At 33.8% G+C, this 20000-nt stretch overlaps 1 protein-coding gene across 3 annotated transcripts in view; it reads right to left on the bottom strand.

Annotated features, from left to right (window-relative positions):
- slc6a9 (solute carrier family 6 member 9) overlaps window positions 1–20000 on the bottom strand; it is a 209713-nt gene that overhangs the window by 18287 nt on the left and 171426 nt on the right. For all 3 annotated transcript variants that reach the window (XM_062070421.1, XM_062070422.1, XM_062070420.1), the window contains 2 exons: window positions 18658–18789; window positions 12922–13189 (listed from right to left, as the gene is read on the bottom strand). In XM_062070421.1, the coding sequence (XP_061926405.1) occupies window positions 12922–13189; window positions 18658–18789 (400 nt within the window). The remainder of the gene's footprint in view (window positions 1–12921; window positions 13190–18657; window positions 18790–20000) is intronic.

Raw genomic sequence — 20000 nt, 5'->3', positions numbered from 1 at the left:
TTTTTAAGCCTTTTTTAAAAGCATCCACAGTCTGTGGTGCCCTCAGGTGGTCAGGGAGAGCGTTCCACAGATTTGGAGCGGTAGTACAGAGGAGCCAAGTGAGTAAACACTATCACAGGATAATAAAAATCATAAAACTTGTAAAATAGTAAGAACCATGAGTAGAGATGAAGGATAAAATGCAGGTAAGACACATGAAGATAAAAATATATAATAATAATAATAAATAAATAAAAAGGATAAAAATTAAATTAATATACAGTAAATATTTAATAAATAAATATAAGTACATATAATCTTGCATAACTAATAAGATAAAAATTAAAATACAAATGACTTCAATAAAATAATATTACCCTAATTTTCGGGCTATAAGGCGCACTTAAAATCATTTTATTTTCTCAAAACTCAGACAGTGCGCCTTATAACCATAATAATTATTATAATGTACGGAATAATTCTGGTTGTGCTTACCGACCCCCAAGCTGTTTTATTTGGTACATGGTGAAATGATAAGTGTGACCAGTAGATGGCAGTCACACATAAGAGATACGTGTAGACTGCAATATGATGGCAGTCACACATAAGAGATACATGTAGACTGCACTATGACGGCAGTCACACATAAGAGATACGTGTGGACTGCAGTATGACGGCAGTCACACATAAGAGATACGTGTAGACTGCAATATGACGGCAGTCACACATAAGAGATACGTGTGGACTGCAATATGATGGCAGTCACACATAAGAGATACGTGTAGACTGCAATATGACGGCAGTCACACATAAGAGATACGTGTAGACTGCAATATGATGGCAGTCACACATAAGAGATACGTGTAGACTGCAATATGACGGCAGTCACACATAAGAGATACGTGTGGACTGCAATATGACGGCAGTCACACATAAGAGATACGTGTGGACTGCACTATAATGGCAGTTTTAATATTTGTGTGGGCCCCGGGCCCGTCTGTAGTGGAAAATGTGGGCCCTGGGGTCAAAAAGGGAACTATTCTGCCCATAATGACCCCTAGAAAACACCCAAAAACTGCCAACAATGCACTATTTACATATCATATTATTATTACATTATTTGTATTATATTTATTTATTATTCCATTCATCCACCCATTTTCTACCGCTTGTCCCTCTCTGGGATTATTATTATTGTTATTATCATAATCATCATTCTATCATATTATAATTTGTGGTAGCAAACACAGAACATGTTTCCTACGTTGAGTTAGTTAATATGTGCTGTGTAACATGAATTCATCCAGGAAGTAAGTTACGCTTATTAATGCTTAAAAATGACCAAAACACTGCAAAAATATTGCAATTTATTATGAATGGGCCTGGTTTTTTTTACATTGCATACATACTTAAAGCATATATAGAAATAGTTTTTTTTCCAGAGGGGTTTATACGTTGAGTTAGTTGGTGTGTGCTGTGTAACATGAATTTGTCCAGGCTACGCTTAATGCTTAAAAATGACCAAAAACACTGCAAAAATATTGCAAGTTATTATGAATGGGCCTGTTTTTTTTTTTACATTGCATACATACTTAAAGCATGTATAGAAATAGTTTTTTTTTTTCAGAGGGGTTTATAGGCAGAATAGATGACCTGTATTATTAGCCACCTCTTGCTAGCAGTTTTTAGCTATTTGGAATGCACAGACAGGATAAATACACGTCTTTGTCTTACATAGGGAATGACATTGATAGGCTAAATGCCTCCAAAAAGGTAATACGAGCAAACAAATAAGACTGAAGTTAAATCTAAAATATTTATTATTACATTCTTATTGTTATTTTTATATTATTCCATTCATCCATCCATTTTTTACCGCTTGTCCCTGTCGGGGGTTTATTATTGTTATTACCATAATCATCATTCTAACATATGATTTCGGGTAGCAAACACAGAACATGTTTCCTACGTTGAGTTAGTTGGTGTGTGCTGTGTAACATGAATTCGTCCACGTTACGCTTATTATTGCTTAAAATGACCAAAAACACTGCAAAAATATTGCAAGTTATTATGAATGGGCCTGTTTTTTTTTACATTGCATACATACTTAAAGCATGTATAGAAATAGTTTTTTTTTTTCAGAGGGGTTTATAGGCCTGTATTATTAGCCACCTCTTGCTAGCAGTTTTTAGCTATTTGGAATAAACAGACTGGATAAATACATGTCTTTGTCTTACATAGGGAATGACATTGATAGGCTAAATGCCTCCAAAAAGGTAATACAAGAAAACAAATGCAACTGAAGTTAAATTCAAAATATTTATTATTACATTCTTAGTTATTTTTACATTATTCCATTCATCCACCCATTTTCTACCGCTTGTCCCTCTCAGGGGGTTATTATTGTTAGTGTGTGCTGTGTAACATGAATTGGTCCAGGTTACGCTAAATGCTTAAAATGACCAAAAATACTGCAAAAATAATACAAGTTATTATGAATGGGCCTGTTTTTTGTTTTTTTTTACATTGCATACATACTTAAAGCATATATTAAAAATAGGAAATCCTCGTGGTCAAAGGACCGGAATTCAAGGCTGCAGCATTTCCAGGAACCTTGTTCAAATATTGAAACATCGACCGCAGGTGTGAGTCAAACTTATTCCACAGCTGCGTGGAGTGCGATAGCGCCACAAAACGGAGATTAACTCGCATGGTTTGCTCGTTTGTACGTTATGTTACCTATAGGTTGGGTAAGAGTAGTTATATAATCCGTTCATGTTGTATAATGACTTGAAAAATAACCGCCACAGTCTCTAATTAGCGCTTGACCAACAGGAATTGGCATTAATGGCTGTAGGCAACCTCCTGATTGAGTTGTTTTTAATAACTCCACTAGAGGGCAGCAACCACTGGCTTTACTGTAGCTTTAAAATGTTATTTTGTGGTTACCGTATTAAACTGTCATTGCTGAAACATAATAATGAATTAAAATCAGTGTTATGAATTATTGACATATTTAAGGCTCCTTTTAGTTCATATCAAACATTACACTGAAATATTTTAGGGGAAAATATTACATATTTTGTGTGTTTTTTCATTAAAAAAAACAGTTTTCTTTAAAAGAAGGGCCATAAAACTAACACAAACATAAAAATAAAAACTCATAAAAATTAAAAAATTAAATTATGATATATTTTTATCTATTTTATGAGTGGGGACCTTTTGGATACCCCCCAAAAATGGTGGAATTTTCTTTAAACTGTCATTTCTGAAAATAATAATGAATTAAAATGAATGTTATTAATTTTTGACATATTTAAGGCTCCTTTTAGTTCATATCAAATATTACACTGAAATATTTTAGGGGAAAATATTACATATTTTGTGTGTTTTTTCATTAAAAAAAACAGTTTTCTTTAAAAGAAGGGGCATAAAACTAACAAAAACATAAAAATAAAAACTCATAAAAATTAAAAAATTAAATTATGATATATTTTTATCTATTTTATGAGTGGGGACCTTTTGGATACCCCCCAAAAATTGTGGAATTTTCTTTAAACTGTCATTTCTGAAAATAATAATGAATTAAAATCAGTGTCATGAATTATTGACATATTTAAGGCTCCTTTTAGTTCATATCAAATATTACACTGAAATATTTTAGGGGAAAATATTACATATTTTGTGTGTTTTTTCATTAAAAAAAAACAGTTTTCTTTAAAAGAAGGGGCATAAAACTAACAAAAACATAAAACTAAAAGTAAAAATATAAAAATTAAATTATGATATTTTTATCTATTTTATGAGTGTATTTTTTGGGTGTGGCTTAAATACCGGCATGGTCAACAGCCTGGAAATTACGGTAAATTTGACGAAATATATTAGAATTTAGTACTGTTTTACTTTCGTAAATTCACCAAAACGTCACCGTGGATTTTATTGAGTCTGTTTAGCTGATTGGAGAGCTAGCTTCCGGAAGCTAGTGGCTTCTGTTTTGTTTAATCGGCCGTTTTACTGCCTTGATACATGCACCGTTTGAAACAATTAAAGTAATTGCTGAAACATAATAATGAATTAAAATCAGTGTTATGAATTATTGACATATTTAAGGCTCCTTTTAGTTCATATCAAACATTACACTGAAATATTTTAGGGGAAAATATTACATATTTTGTGTGTTTTTTCAAATAAAAAAACAGTTTTCTTTAAAAGAAGGGGCATAAAACAAACAAAAACATAAAAATAAAAACTCATAAAAATTAAAAAATTAAATTATGATATATTTTTATCTATTTTATGAGTGGGGACCTTTTGGATACCCCCCAAAAATGGTGGAATTTTCTTTAAACTGTCATTTCTGAAAATAATAATGAATTAAAATGAATGTTATTAATTTTTGACATATTTAAGGCTCCTTTTAGTTCATATCAAATATTACACTGAAATATTTTAGGGGAAAATATTACATATTTTGTGTGTTTTTTCATTAAAAAAAACAGTTTTCTTTAAAAGAAGGGCCATAAAACTAACAAAAACATAAAAATAAAAACTCATAAAAATTAAAAAATTAAATTATGATATATTTTTATCTATTTTATGAGTGGGGACCTTTTGGATACCCCCCAAAAATTGTGGAATTTTCTTTAAACTGTCATTTCTGAAAATAATAATGAATTAAAATCAGTGTCATGAATTATTGACATATTTAAGGCTCCTTTTAGTTCATATCAAATATTACACTGAAATATTTTAGGGGGAAATATTACATATTTTGTGTGTTTTTTCATTAAAAAAAACAGTTTTCTTTAAAAGAAGGGGCATAAAACTAACAAAAACATAAAAATAAAAGTAAAAATATAAAAATTAAATTATGATATTTTTATCTATTTTATGAGTGTATTTTTTGGGTGTGGCTTAAATACCGGCATGGTCAACAGCCTGGAAATTACGGTAAATTTGACGAAATATATTAGAATTTAGTACTGTTTTACTTTCGTAAATTCACCAAAACGTCACCGTGGATTTTATTGAGTCTGTTTAGCTGATTGGAGAGCTAGCTTCCGGAAGCTAGTGGCTTCTGTTTTGTTTAATCGGCCGTTTTACTGCCTTGTTACAAGCACCGTTTGAAACAATTAGGGCATGTAAATAAAAATTTACACATTTTTCCCATGTAAATAACAAATTTCACAACTGTTGCTAATATATGTAAAAATATTAATTTTTTGGGTGTGACTTAATTACCGCATCAGTACATTTGAGGAAATATATTAGCTTTTTTTTTTTCTTTAGTACTGTTTTACTTTCGTAAATTCACCAAAACGTCACTGTGGATTTTATTGAGTCTGTTTAGCTGATTGGAGAGCTAGCTTCCGGAAGCTAGTGGCTTCTGTTTTGTTTAATCGGCCGTTTTACTGCCTTGATACATGCACCGTTTGAAACAATTAAAGTCATTGCTGAAACATAATAATTAATTAAAATCAGTGTTATGAATTATTGACATATTTAAGGCTCCTTTTAGTTCATATCAAATATTACACTGAAATATTTTAGGGGAAAATATTACATATTTTGTGTGTTTTTTCATTAAAAAAACAACAGTTTTCTTTAAAAGAAGGGGCATAAAACTAACAAAAACATAAAAATAAAAACTCATAAAAATTAAAAAATTAAATTATGATATATTTTTATCTATTTTATGAGTGGGGACCTTTTGGATACCCCCCAAAAATTGTGGAATTTTCTTTAAACTGTCATTTCTGAAAATAATAATGAATTAAAATCAGTGTCATGAATTATTGACATATTTAAGGCTCCTTTTAGTTCATATCAAATATTACACTGAAATATTTTAGGGTAAAATATTTCATATTTTGTGTGTTTTTTCATTAAAAAAAACAGTTTTCTTTAAAAGAAGGGGCATAAAACTAACAAAAACATAAAAATAAAAGTAAAAATATAAAAATTAAATTTTGATATTTTTATCTATTTTATGAGTGTATTTTTTGGGTGTGGCTTAAATACCGGCATGGTCAACAGCCTGGAAATTACGGTAAATTTGACGAAATATATTAGAATTTAGTACTGTTTTACTTTCGTAAATTCACCAAAACGTCACCGTGGATTTTATTGAGTCTGTTTAGCTGATTGGAGAGCTAGCTTCCGGAAGCTAGTGGCTTCTGTTTTGTTTAATCGGCCGTTTTACTGCCTTGTTACAAGCACCGTTTGAAACAATTAGGGCATGTAAATAAAAATTTACACATTTTTCCCATGTAAATAACAAATTGCTAATATATGTAAAAATATTAATTTTTTGGGTGTGACTTAATTACCGCATCAGTACATTTGAGGAAATATATTAGCTTTTTTTTTTCTTTAGTACTGTTTTACTTTCGTAAATTCACCAAAACGTCACTGTGGATTTTATTGAGTCTGTTTAGCTGATTGGAGAGCTAGCTTCCGGAAGCTAGTGGCTTCTGTTTTGTTTAATCGGCCGTTTTACTGCCTTGATACATGCACCGTTTGAAACAATTAAAGTCATTGCTGAAACATAATAATGAATTAAAATCAGTGTTATGAATTATTGACATATTTAAGGCTCCTTTTAGTTCATATCAAATATTACACTGAAATATTTTAGGGGAAAATATTACATATTTTGTGTGTTTTTTCATTAAAAAAACAACAGTTTTCTTTAAAAGAAGGGGCATAAAACTAACAAAAACATAAAAATAAAAACTCATAAAAATTAAAAAATTAAATTATGATATATTTTTATCTATTTTATGAGTGGGGACCTTTTGGATACCCCCCAAAAATGGTGGAATTTTCTTTAAACTGTAATTTCTGAAAATAATAATGAATTAAAATGAATGTTATTAATTTTTGACATATTTAAGGCTCCTTTTAGTTCATATCAAATATTACACTGAAATATTTTAGGGGAAAATATTACATATTTTGTGTTTTTTCATTAAAAAAAACAGTTTTCTTTAAAAGAAGGGCCATAAAACTAACAAAAACATAAAAATAAAAACTCATAAAAATTGAAAAATTAAATTATGATATATTTTTATCTATTTTATGAGTGGGGACCTTTTGGATACCCCCCAAAAATTGTGGAATTTTCTTTAAACTGTCATTTCTGAAAATAATCATGAATTAAAATCAGTGTCATGAATTATTGACATATTTAAGGCTCCTTTTAGTTCATATCAAATATTACACTGAAATATTTTAGGGGAAAATATTACATATTTTGTGTGTTTTTTCATTAAAAAAAACAGTTTTCTTTAAAAGAAGGGGCATAAAACTAACAAAAACATAAAAATAAAAGTAAAAATATAAAAATTAAATTATGATATATTTTTATCTATTTTATGAGTGTATTTTTTGGGTGTGGCTTAAATACCGGCATGGTCAACAGCCTGGAAATTACGGTAAATTTGACGAAATATATTAGAATTTAGTACTGTTTTACTTTCGTAAATTCACCAAAACGTCACCGTGGATTTTATTGAGTCTGTTTAGCTGATTGGAGAGCTAGCTTCCGGAAGCTAGTGGCTTCTGTTTTGTTTAATCGGCCGTTTTACTGCCTTGTTACAAGCACCGTTTGAAACAATTAGGGCATGTAAATAAAAATGTACACATTTTTCCCATGTAAATAACAAATTTCACAACTGTTGCTAATATATGTAAAAATATTAATTTTTTGGGTGTGACTTAATTACCGCATCAGTACATTTGAGGAAATATATTAGCTTTTTTTTTTTCTTTAGTACTGTTTTACTTTCGTAAATTCACCAAAACGTCACTGTGGATTTTATTGAGTCTGTTTAGCTGATTGGAGAGCTAGCTTCCGGAAGCTAGTGGCTTCTGTTTTGTTTAATCGGCCGTTTTACTGCCTTGATACATGCACCGTTTGAAACAATTAAAGTCATTGCTGAAACATAATAATGAATTAAAATCAGTGTTATGAATTATTGACATATTTAAGGCTCCTTTTAGTTCATATCAAATAATACACTGAAATATTTTAGGGGAAAATATTACATATTTTGTGTGTTTTTTCATTAAAAAAACAACAGTTTTCTTTAAAAGAAGGGGCATAAAACTAACAAAAACATAAAAATAAAAACTCATAAAAATTAAAAAATTAAATTATGATATATTTGTATCTATTTTATGAGTGGGGACCTTTTGGATACCCCCCAAAAATTGTGGAATTTTCTTTAAACTGTCATTTCTGAAAATAATAATGAATTAAAATGAATGTTATTAATTTTTGCCATATTTAAGGCTCCTTTTAGTTCATATCAAATATTACACTGAAATATTTTAGGGGAAAATATTACATATTTTGTGTGTTTTTTCATTAAAAAAAAACAGTTTTCTTTAAAAGAAGGGGCATAAAACTAACAAAAACATAAAAATAAAAACTCATAAAAATTAAAAAATTAAATTATGATATATTTTTATCTATTTTATGAGTGGGGACCTTTTGGATACCCCCAAAAATTGTGGAATTTTCTTTAAACTGTCATTTCTGAAAATAATAATGAATTAAAATGAATGTTATTAATTTTTGACATATTTAAGGGTCCTTTTAGTTCATATCAAATATTACACTGAAATATTTTAGGGGAAAATATTACATATTTTGTGTGTTTTTTCATTAAAAAAAACAGTTTTCTTTAAAAGAAGGGCCATAAAACTAACAAAAACATAAAAATAAAAACTCATAAAAATTAAAAAATTAAATTATGATATATTTTTATCTATTTTATGAGTGGGGACCTTTTGGATACCCCCCAAAAATTGTGGAATTTTCTTTAAACTGTCATTTCTGAAAATAATAATGAATTAAAATCAGTGTCATGAATTATTGACATATTTAAGGCTCCTTTTAGTTCATATCAAATATTACACTGAAATATTTTAGGGGAAAATATTACATATTTTGTGTGTTTTTTCATTAAAAAAAACAGTTTTCTTTAAAAGAAGGGGCATAAAACTAACAAAAACATAAAAATAAAAGTAAAAATATAAAAATTAAATTATGATATATTTTTATCTATTTTATGAGTGTATTTTTTGGGTGTGGCTTAAATACCGGCATGGTCAACAGCCTGGAAATTACGGTAAATTTGACGAAGTATATTAGAATTTAGTACTGTTTTACTTTCGTAAATTCACCAAAACGTCACCGTGGATTTTATTGAGTCTGTTTAGCTGATTGGAGAGCTAGCTTCCGGAAGCTAGTGGCTTCTGTTTTGTTTAATCGGCCGTTTTACTGCCTTGTTACAAGCACCGTTTGAAACAATTAGGGCATGTAAATAAAAATTTACACATTTTTCCCATGTAAATAACAAATTTCACAACTGTTGCTAATATATGTAAAAATATTAATTTTTTGGGTGTGACTTAATTACCGCATCAGTACATTTGAGGAAATATATTAGCTTTTTTTTTTTCTTTAGTACTGTTTTACTTTCGTAAATTCACCAAAACGTCACTGTGGATTTTATTGAGTCTGTTTAGCTGATTGGAGAGCTAGCTTCCGGAAGCTAGTGGCTTCTGTTTTGTTTAATCGGCCGTTTTACTGCCTTGATACATGCACCGTTTGAAACAATTAAAGTCATTGCTGAAACATAATAATGAATTAAAATCAGTGTTATGAATTATTGACATATTTAAGGCTCCTTTTAGTTCATATCAAATATTACACTGAAATATTTTAGGGGAAAATATTACATATTTTGTGTGTTTTTTCATTAAAAAAAACAGTTTTCTTTAAAAGAAGGGGCATAAAACTAACAAAAACATAAAAATAAAAACTCATAAAAATTAAAAAATTTAATTATGATATATTTTTATCTATTTTATGAGTGGGGACCTTTTGGATACCCCCCCAAAATGGTGGAATTTTCTTTAAACTGTCATTTCTGAAAATAATAATGAATTAAAATGAATGTTATTAATTTTTGACATATTTAAGGCTCCTTTTAGTTCATATCAAATATTACACTGAAATATTTTAGGGGAAAATATTACATGTTTTGTGTGTTTTTTCATTAAAAAAAACAAGTTTTCTTTAAAAGAAAGGGCATAAAACTAACAAAAACATAAAAATAAAAGTAAAAATATAAAAATTGAATTATGATATATTTTTATCTATTTTATGAGTGTATTTTTTGGGTGTGGCTTAAATACCGATCAACAGCCTGGAAATTACGGTAAATTGATTGGAGAGCTAGCTTCCGAAAGCTAGTGGCTTCTGTTTTGTTTAATCAGCCATTTTACTGCCTTGTTACAGGCACCGTTTCATCCATTGCTTTCGGTCTCCCCTAGAAGGGGGGGGGGGGGGGTTACCCACATATGCGGTCCTCTCCAAGGTTTCTCATAGTCATTCACCGACGTCCCACTGGGGTGAGTTTTTCCTTGTAAAATATAAATTTTTTGGGTGTGGCATGATCAACAGCCCGGAAGTGACGGTACATTTGACGAAAAACATTAGCATTTTTTTTCTTTAGTACTGTTTCACTTTCGTAAATTCACCTGTGGATTTTATTGCGTCTGTTTAGCTGATTGGAGAGCTATCTTCCGGAAGCTAGTGGCTTCTGTTTTGTTTAATCGGCCGTTTTACTGCCGTGTTACAGGCACCGTTTGAAACAATTAAGGTATGTAAATAAACATTTACAAGTTTTTTCTGTGTAAATAACTCATTTCACAATGTATACATCTGTGGGTTATAGTCGGGTGTTGTTGATATTTAAAAAAAAATATTTTTTTTTTAATTGGGTGGGTGTGGCTTAAATAACGGCATGATTAACAGCCCGTATATTATGGTACATTTGACGAAATATAATTAGAATTTAGTACTGTTTCACTTTTGTAAATTCACCAAAACGTCACTGTGGATTTTATTGAGTCTGTTTAGCTGATTGGAGAGCTAGCTTCCAGAAGCTAGTGGCTTCTGTTTTGTTTAATCGGACGTTTTACTGCCTTGTTACATGCACCGTTTGAAACATTTAGGGTATGTAAATAAACATTTACACATTTTTCCCCGTGTAAATAACTAATTTCACAACTGTGGCTTATAGTCGGGTGTTGCTAATATATGTAAAAATATTAATTTTTTGGGTGTGGCATGATCAACAGCCCGGAAGTGACGGTACATTTGACGAAACGCATTAGCATTTTTTTTCTTTAGTACTGTTTTACTTTCGTAAATTCACCTGTGGATTTGATTGCGTCTGTTTAGCTGATTGGAAAGCTAGCTTCCGGAAGCTAGTGGCTTCTGTTTTGTTTAATCGGCCGTTTTACTGCCGTGTTACAGGCACCGTTTGAAACAATTAAGGTATGTAAATAAACATTTACAAGTTTTTTCTGTGTAAATAACTCATTTCACAATGTATACATCTGTGGGTTATAGTCGGGTGTTGTTGATATTTAAAAAAAAATATTTTTTTTTTAATTGGGTGGGTGTGGCTTAAATAACGGCATGATTAACAGCCCGTATATTATGGTACATTTGACGAAATATAATTAGAATTTAGTACTGTTTCACTTTTGTAAATTCACCAAAACGTCACTGTGGATTTTATTGAGTCTGTTTAGCTGATTGGAGAGCTAGCTTCCAGAAGCTAGTGGCTTCTGTTTTGTTTAATCGGACGTTTTACTGCCTTGTTACATGCACCGTTTGAAACATTTAGGGTATGTAAATAAACATTTACACATTTTTCCCCGTGTAAATAACTAATTTCACAACTGTGGCTTATAGTCGGGTGTTGCTAATATATGTAAAAATATTAATTTTTTGGGTGTGGCATGATCAACAGCCCGGAAGTGACGGTACATTTGACGAAACGCATTAGCATTTTTTTTCTTTAGTACTGTTTTACTTTCGTAAATTCACCTGTGGATTTGATTGCGTCTGTTTAGCTGATTGGAAAGCTAGCTTCCGGAAGCTAGTGGCTTCTGTTTTGTTTAATCGGCCGTTTTACTGCCGTGTTACAGGCACCGTTTGAAACAATTAAGGTATGTAAATAAACATTTACAAGTTTTTTCTGTGTAAATAACTCATTTCACAATGTATACATCTGTGGGTTATAGTCGGGTGTTGTTGATATTTAAAAAAAAAAAAAAAATTTTAATTGGGTGGGTGTGGCTTAAATAACGGCATGATTAACAGCCCGTATATTATGGTACATTTGACGAAATATAATTAGAATTTAGTACTGTTTTACTTTTGTAAATTCACCAAAACGTCACTGTGGATTTTATTGAGTCTGTTTAGCTGATTGGAGAGCTAGCTTCCAGAAGCTAGTGGCTTCTGTTTTGTTTAATCGGACGTTTTACTGCCTTGTTACATGCACCATTTGAAAGATTTAGGGTATGTAAATAAACATTTACACATTTTTTCCCGTGTAAATAACTAATTTCACAACTGTGGCTTATAGTCGGGTGTTGCTAATATATGTAAAAATATTAATTTTTTGGGTGTGGCATGATCAACATTTGACGAAATACATTAGCATTTTTTTTCTTTAGTACTGTTTTACTTTCGTAAATTCACCTGTGGATTTGATTGCGTCTGTTTAGCTGATTGGAGAGCTAGCTTCCGGAAGCTAGTGGCTTCTGTTTTGTTTGATCGGCCGTTTTACTGCCGTGTTACAGGCACCGTTTGAAACAATTAAGGTATGTAAATAAACATTTACAAGTTTTTTCTGTGTAAATAACTCATTTCACAATGTATACATCTGTGGGTTATAGTCGGGTGTTGTTGATATTTAAAAAAACATTTTTTTTTTTTTAATTGGGTGGGTGTGGCTTAAGTAACGGCATAATTAACAATGATCAAATCCAGTAATACCATAAAACAGAGTTGGCAGGTATGTTTGTAGGCTCCAATTGGACATAAGTGGCAACGGGCAGGGTTCTTACTTCCAGTATTCCTCGCTGGGGCTTGTCCGCTTGGTGCGGTTGACCACCTCGCCGACCTCGGCGGCGGCGCGGAGGGTGACGTTGGCCAGCGTGCCGTTCAGCTGGTCGACCACGCCGCTGCAGTCGGGCGTGTTCCAGGGGTTGTTGCAGTACGTCCACGGCAGCAGGCTGGTCATGGAGGTGAAGAAGTAGTAGAAGGCGATGCAAATGACCACGTTGTAGTAGATCCCGATGTAGGTGGACACCACCATCATGCCGTAGCCCACACCTGCGGGGGGAGATAGGGGGCGTATAATTAGAGACTATTCCACCGTGTCATATTTACAGCACCCGTTTGGTATGAGGCAAGGTTGTATTCTCTTCAGACAAAAAACTGTATTTTGAGCTGAGAATCCAATACTAATTAACCATATTCATTAGTATATTAATGAATCATATTCTGTACTATACCGCCTCTAAAAAGTACCGGCCCCCATGACATTGCTGGTTTTACGAGCAGAGGAGCATGTTCGGCAGCGCGCACACACAGAGTACTTATAAGCAGACACAGTTTGTAGACAGAAAAGGGAGAACGGACGCATTTTTGGCGTAAAAAGTGAAGATAAAGGTGGCGAGCTACTTTTAATCACTAATCCTGGCCTCCGTAGCGACAAATAAAGTAAGTTTCGTACAAGTAGCATTATCACTGGAGGACGAGGAATAGCTAAACATGCTTCACTACGCACCGTAGGAGGATGCAATAGCTCACCGGCGTCACAATGTAAACAAACGCCATGGGTGGATCTAAACCTGACATCCACTGTAATGATACCAAGTACAGGAGCGTATCTTGTCGATACTACTGTATTTTTTAGCATCACAAAATCCTTCTTTCCTTTTTAAAAAATGTGTATTATGTTTATAAACTCTGGAAATACGTCCCTGGACACATGAGGACTTTGAGTATGACCCTGTAACTACTTGGTATCGCATCGATACCTAAATGTGTGGTATCATCCAAAACTAATGTCAAGTATCAAAGAAGAGAAGAATAAGTGATTATTACATTTGAACAGAAGTGTAGATAGAACATGTTAAAAGAGAAAATTAGCAGATATTAACAGTAAATGAACAAGTGGATTAATAATCCATTTTTACAGTTTGTCCCTTGACATAGGTGTATAAATGACACAATATGTTACTGCAGACTAATTAGGAGTCTGTGTTTGTTTACTTACTACTAAAAGACAAGTTGTCTAGTATGTTCACTATTTTATTTAAGTCCTAAATTACAATAATAAACATATGTTTCATGTACACTAACATTTTTTGTTACAATAAAGACAATAACAAAAAAATTTGTGGTGCCTTTTATGTAGAAAAAATACCGAAAAGTATCGAAATACATTTTGGTACCGGTAGCAAAATATTAGTATCACGACAACGATACTTTTCTAAATAAAGGGGACCATAAAAAATGTCATTATTTTGTGCTCCCCCTTACAGTTCTTCCCGCTCCCTACTGTGTTGTGCCACAAACTGATGGGCAAATGCACAACTTCCCATTAATAACCTTCAGTTCATGCATTTTACATTTCCTACAAACCTGCCATCTATCAATCTAAAATACAATGTCAGTCTAATCGAATACGTCATATGAGTCCTTCGTCGTTTGTGCTCCCCCTTACAGTTCTTCCCGCTCCCACTGTGTTGTGCCACAAACTGATGGGCAAATGCACAAATTCCCATTAATAACCTTCAGTTCATGCATTTTACATGTCATACAAACCTGCCATGTAAAAGTTAAAGTACCAATGATTGTCACACACACACACACTAGGTGTGGTGAAATTTGTCCTCTGCATTTGACCCTCATTTAATCTAAAATATGTTTTTTTTTTCAACCTTTGCTTAGACTGGAACCCGACTGTTCGCTCCCAACAACGCAACCTACCATGTCAATCTAATCGAATATGTCAATCTAATCGAATATGTCATATAAGTCCATCCTCTTTTTGTGCTCCCCCTTACAGTTCTTCCCGCTCCCTACTGTGTTGTGCCACAAACTGATGGGCAAAAATGCACAACTTCCCATTAATAACCCTCAGTTCATACATTTTACATTTCATACAAACCTGCCATGTATCAATCTAAAATACAATGTCAGTCTAATCCAGGGGTCGGCAACCTTTACCACTCAAAGAGCCATTTTGGCAAGTTTCACAAATTAAAGAAAATAATGGGAGCCACAAAAAAAATTAAAATGAAAAACACCGCATACAAAGCTTAAAGGCCTACTGAAACCCACTACTACCGACCACGCAGTCTGATAGTTTATATATCAATGATGAAATCTTAACATTATAACACATGCCAATACGGCCGGGTTAACTTATAAAGTGACATTTTAAATTTGCCGCTAAACTTCCGGTTCGAAACGCCTCTGCGGATGACGTATGCGCGTGACGTAGCCCGGCGAACACGGGTATGCCTTCCACATTGAAGCCGATAGGAAAAAGCTCTGTTTTCATTTCATAATTCCACAGTATTCTGGACATCTGTGTTCGTGAATCTGTTTCAATCATGTTCATTGCATTATGGAGAAGGAAGCCAAGCAAGCAAAGAAGAAAGTTGTCGGTGCGAAATGGACGTATTTTTCGAACGTAGTCAGCCACAACAGTACACAGCCGGCGCTTCTTTGTTTACATTCCCGAAAGATGCAGTCAAGATGGAAGAACTCGGATAACAGAGACTCTAACCAGGAGGACTTTTGATTTGGATACACAGACGCCTGTAGAGAACTGGGACAACACAGACTCTTACCAGGATTACTTTGATTTGGATGACAAAGACGCAGACGTGCTACTGTGAGTATGCAGCTTTGGCTTTTTTTTGCGTATGTACGTAACTTTTTTAAAATATATAAGCTTTATGAACCTTGGGTTAGGTGAACGGTCTTTTGGGCTGAGTGATTGTGTGTGTTGATCATGTGTTTGAATTGTATTGGCGTGTTCTATGGAGCTAGGAGCTAGCAGAGGAGCTAGGAGCTAGCATAACACGTACCGTACCGGACGTGCGCGTCACGTACGTAACTTTTTAAAAATATATAAGCTTTATGAACCTTGGGTTAGGTGAACGGTCTTTTGGGCTGAGTGATTGTGTGTGTTGATCATGTGTTTGAATTGTATTGCCGTGTTCTATGGAGCTAGGAGCTAGCAGAGGAGCTAGGAGCTAGCATAACACGTACCGTACCGGACGTGCGCGTCACGTACGTAACTTTTTAAAAATATATAAGCTTTATGAACCTTGGGTTAGGTGAACGGTCTTTTGGGCTGAGTGATTGTGTGTGTTGATCAGGTGTTTGAATTGTATTGGCGTGTTCTATGGAGCTAGGAGCTAGCAGAGGAGCTAGGAGCTAGCATAACAAACACGCAGGTGTTATTATGCAGGATTAATTTGTGGCATATTAAATATAAGCCTGGTTGTGTTGTGGCTAATAGAGTATATATATGTCTTGTGTTTATTTACTGTTGTAGTCATTCCCAGCTGAATATCAGGTACCGTGAGTATGCAGCCTTGGCTGCTAAACATTCGATAACTTGACCGTATGTGCGCGTCACGTACGTAACTTTTTAAAAATATATAAGCTTTATGAACCTTGGGTTAGGTAAACTGTCTTTTGGGCTGAGTGATTGTGTGTGTTGATCAGGTGTTTGAATTGTATTGGCGTGTTCTATGGAGCTAGGAGCTAGCAGAGGAGCTAGGAGCTAGCATAACAAACACGCAGGTGTTTTTATGCAGGATTAATTTGTGGCATATTAAATATAAGCCTGGTTGTGTTGTGGCTAATAGAGTATATATATGTCTTGTGTTTATTTACTGTTGTAGTCATTCCCAGCTGAATATCAGGTCACCCTCGGCTCTCACAGCATCTTCCCTATCTGAATAGCTTCAACTCCCCACTAGTCCTTCACTTGCACTTTACTCATCCACAAATCTTTCATCCTCGCTCAAATTAATGGGGAAATTGTCGCTTTCTCGGTCCGAATCTCTCTCACTTCATGCGGCCATCATTGTAAACAATAGGGAACTTTGCGTATATGTTCAACTGACTACGTCACGCTACTTCCGGTAGGTGCAAGCCTTTTTTTTATCAGATACCAAAAGTTGCAATCTTTATCGTCGTTGTTCTATACTAAATCCTTTCAGCAAAAATATGGCAATATCGCGAAATGATCAAGTATGACACATAGAATAGATCTGCTATCCCCGTTTAAATAAAAAAAAATCATTTCAGTAGGCCTTTAAACGCTTTGTGCTATGTTAACCAGGGGTCTCAGACACACGCACCGGCACGCACTTTTATGTGGAAATTTGATGTTAGTGCGGCCCGCGAGTTCTGAATAAATGGCGCTTGATAGCGTCATACTTGCCAACCCTCTCATTTTTCCCGGGAGACTCCCGAATATCAGGGTGTGATGACACTGCTTTTGGCGCCCTCTACAGCCCGCCCAAACAGCGTACCTGCTCAACCTCATGTAGAATGCAGTTTCAGCTTGCTCACGTAAGTGACAGCAAGGCGTACTAGCTCAGCAGCCACACATCTTACACTGACGGTACCAATACCCAGAATCCCATGCAGCCCTAACTCTTCCGCTCAACCAACGCACGGAGGGAGGGGGTTGGGGGGTTGATGTGTGGGGGGATTTGGTGGTAGCGGGGGTGTATAATGTAGACCGGAAGAGTTAGGGCTGCATGGGATTCTGGGTATTGGTTGTGTTTGTGTTTATGTTGTGTTACGGTGGGATGTTCTCCAGAAATGTGTTTTTCATTTCTTTTTGGTGTGGGTTCACAGTGTGCGCATATTGTGTAACGTAACAATGTTAAAGTTGTTTGATACGGCTACCGTCAGTGTAAGCTGTGTGGCTGATGACTAAGTATGCTTTGCTGTCTCCTGTGTGTGCAAGAAAAAACAAACATACAACATGTGGCCCGGGATGGCACGCTGTTTGTAAACGCTATAGAGGACAATTACTGCAGTGCAATTAGGGCACTCCCCTTTATTTAGTAATTAGTGTGTAAATAGGATTATATTTTCCCCTGGGTGTTATCTATGAGAGACACTGAGATCCATAAGTCTCCTGGGAAAATCGGGGGGGGGGGTCGGCAAGTATGTAGCTGAGCCGCATCAGAGTGGTCAAAGAGCCGCATGCGGCTCCGGAGCCGCGGGTTGCCGACCCCTGGTCTAATCGAATACGTCATATGAGTCATTCGTCGTTTGTGCTCCCCCTTACAGTTCTTCCCGCTCCTGCCGTGTCTTCCTGTTGTACTCACGTCTCAATTGATTGCCACTCTTCAAAAGATGTCCTTGAGTTGATGATTTGTGCGAGCGTCTTACTAAGAGGTGCCTCTCTTGGCTTCCGCCAACGTTCGAGTCTGCTTTTTTTGCCAGCTGATCTGCCAATTCGTTCTCCGTTCATAGGAACATTACGCTGGTTTTTATCCTCTCAAGCAACGGTGAAACGATCTAAAAATGTTAACAGAAATTAAAAATGGGGCTGATGATGAAGCGGTATCTATTATGTTCTCCTTTTATGTTCTCTAATGTTTCTCTTCTGCGCTACTTTTAATACGTTTGGTGTGGACTTCTTTCAATCTGGCACTGCAAACGCATCATTTCTCCCCCCCCCCCCCCCCCCCCCGATTGTGGCATTAAAACCAAAGGACGACCTCAGACTCCCAAAGAAATGCACACACCTTTGAACATGGGACTGATCTTCCAGACCCCCAGGCAGCCCTGGCTGGCGAACTGTCCAAAGGACAACTCCAGGAAGAAGAGTGGAATGCCGCAGAAGACCAACATGATGAAATACGGGAGCATAAAGGCACCTGTGGGGGGAGAGGGGGGGGGGGGGGGGGGGGGGGTGAGAACAGGCCAGTGAGGAAAAAAGCAAGTAGACCCCAGTACAGCGCGGTGTTGCCCATGGTAACTGCTGCAACGCTTGTATCTATGCACCGCATACATGCGACACGTCCACGGAACCGGGAGGAACATCACCTAAGTATGAATAATTTCATAAAGAAAAGCTGAATCCAACAAACATTATTTAGTATTATTCTTCTAACAGTAAAAACTCACTGAACATACCTTTTATTTACTCTTATCTAGTAGCACATTCATAAATACACACATATACATATATACAATATACATGTATATATATATACATATATATATTCACACATACTTATATATACACACATATATATACAAACATAATGTACATATATATATATACACACACATACATAAATACATACATGTACATTTATGCAGTATATATGTATACATATATATATTATATATACACATATATATATATATATATATATATATATTAACAAGTACATATATATACTCAACATATATATATACATACATACATACTGTACATATTTGTACATGCATACATATAATACATAAATACTTACATATTTATATATATATACACATACATATATATATATATACATACATATATGTATATATACCTACATATATATATGTACATATATACACATACATACATATGTATATATATAGATACAATTTTATATGTATGTATGTATATACATACATATAAACACACATACACATGTATACATACATACACATATATACATACATATATGGATATATACATACGTATATATACATACATATATGTATATATACATATGTATTTACATATGTATATATATATACATACATACATGCATAAATATATATATATATATATACATACATACACATAAATACATACATAAATGTATATATACATATGTATATATACATACATATATGTATATATACATACATATATATACATACATACATGTATGTATATATACATATGTATATATACATATACTATTCTGATTCTGATATATATATATACATATGTATATATACATACATATATATGTATATATACATACATACATGCATAAATATATATATATATATATATATATACACATATATACATACATACATAAATATATACATATATGTAAATATATATATATGTATATATATG

This window comes from Entelurus aequoreus, linkage group LG14 (assembly GCF_033978785.1).
Source record: "Entelurus aequoreus isolate RoL-2023_Sb linkage group LG14, RoL_Eaeq_v1.1, whole genome shotgun sequence".
NCBI classification, from domain to species: Eukaryota; Metazoa; Chordata; class Actinopteri; order Syngnathiformes; family Syngnathidae; genus Entelurus; species Entelurus aequoreus.
This window is presented reverse-complemented; position numbering and strand designations above follow the sequence as displayed.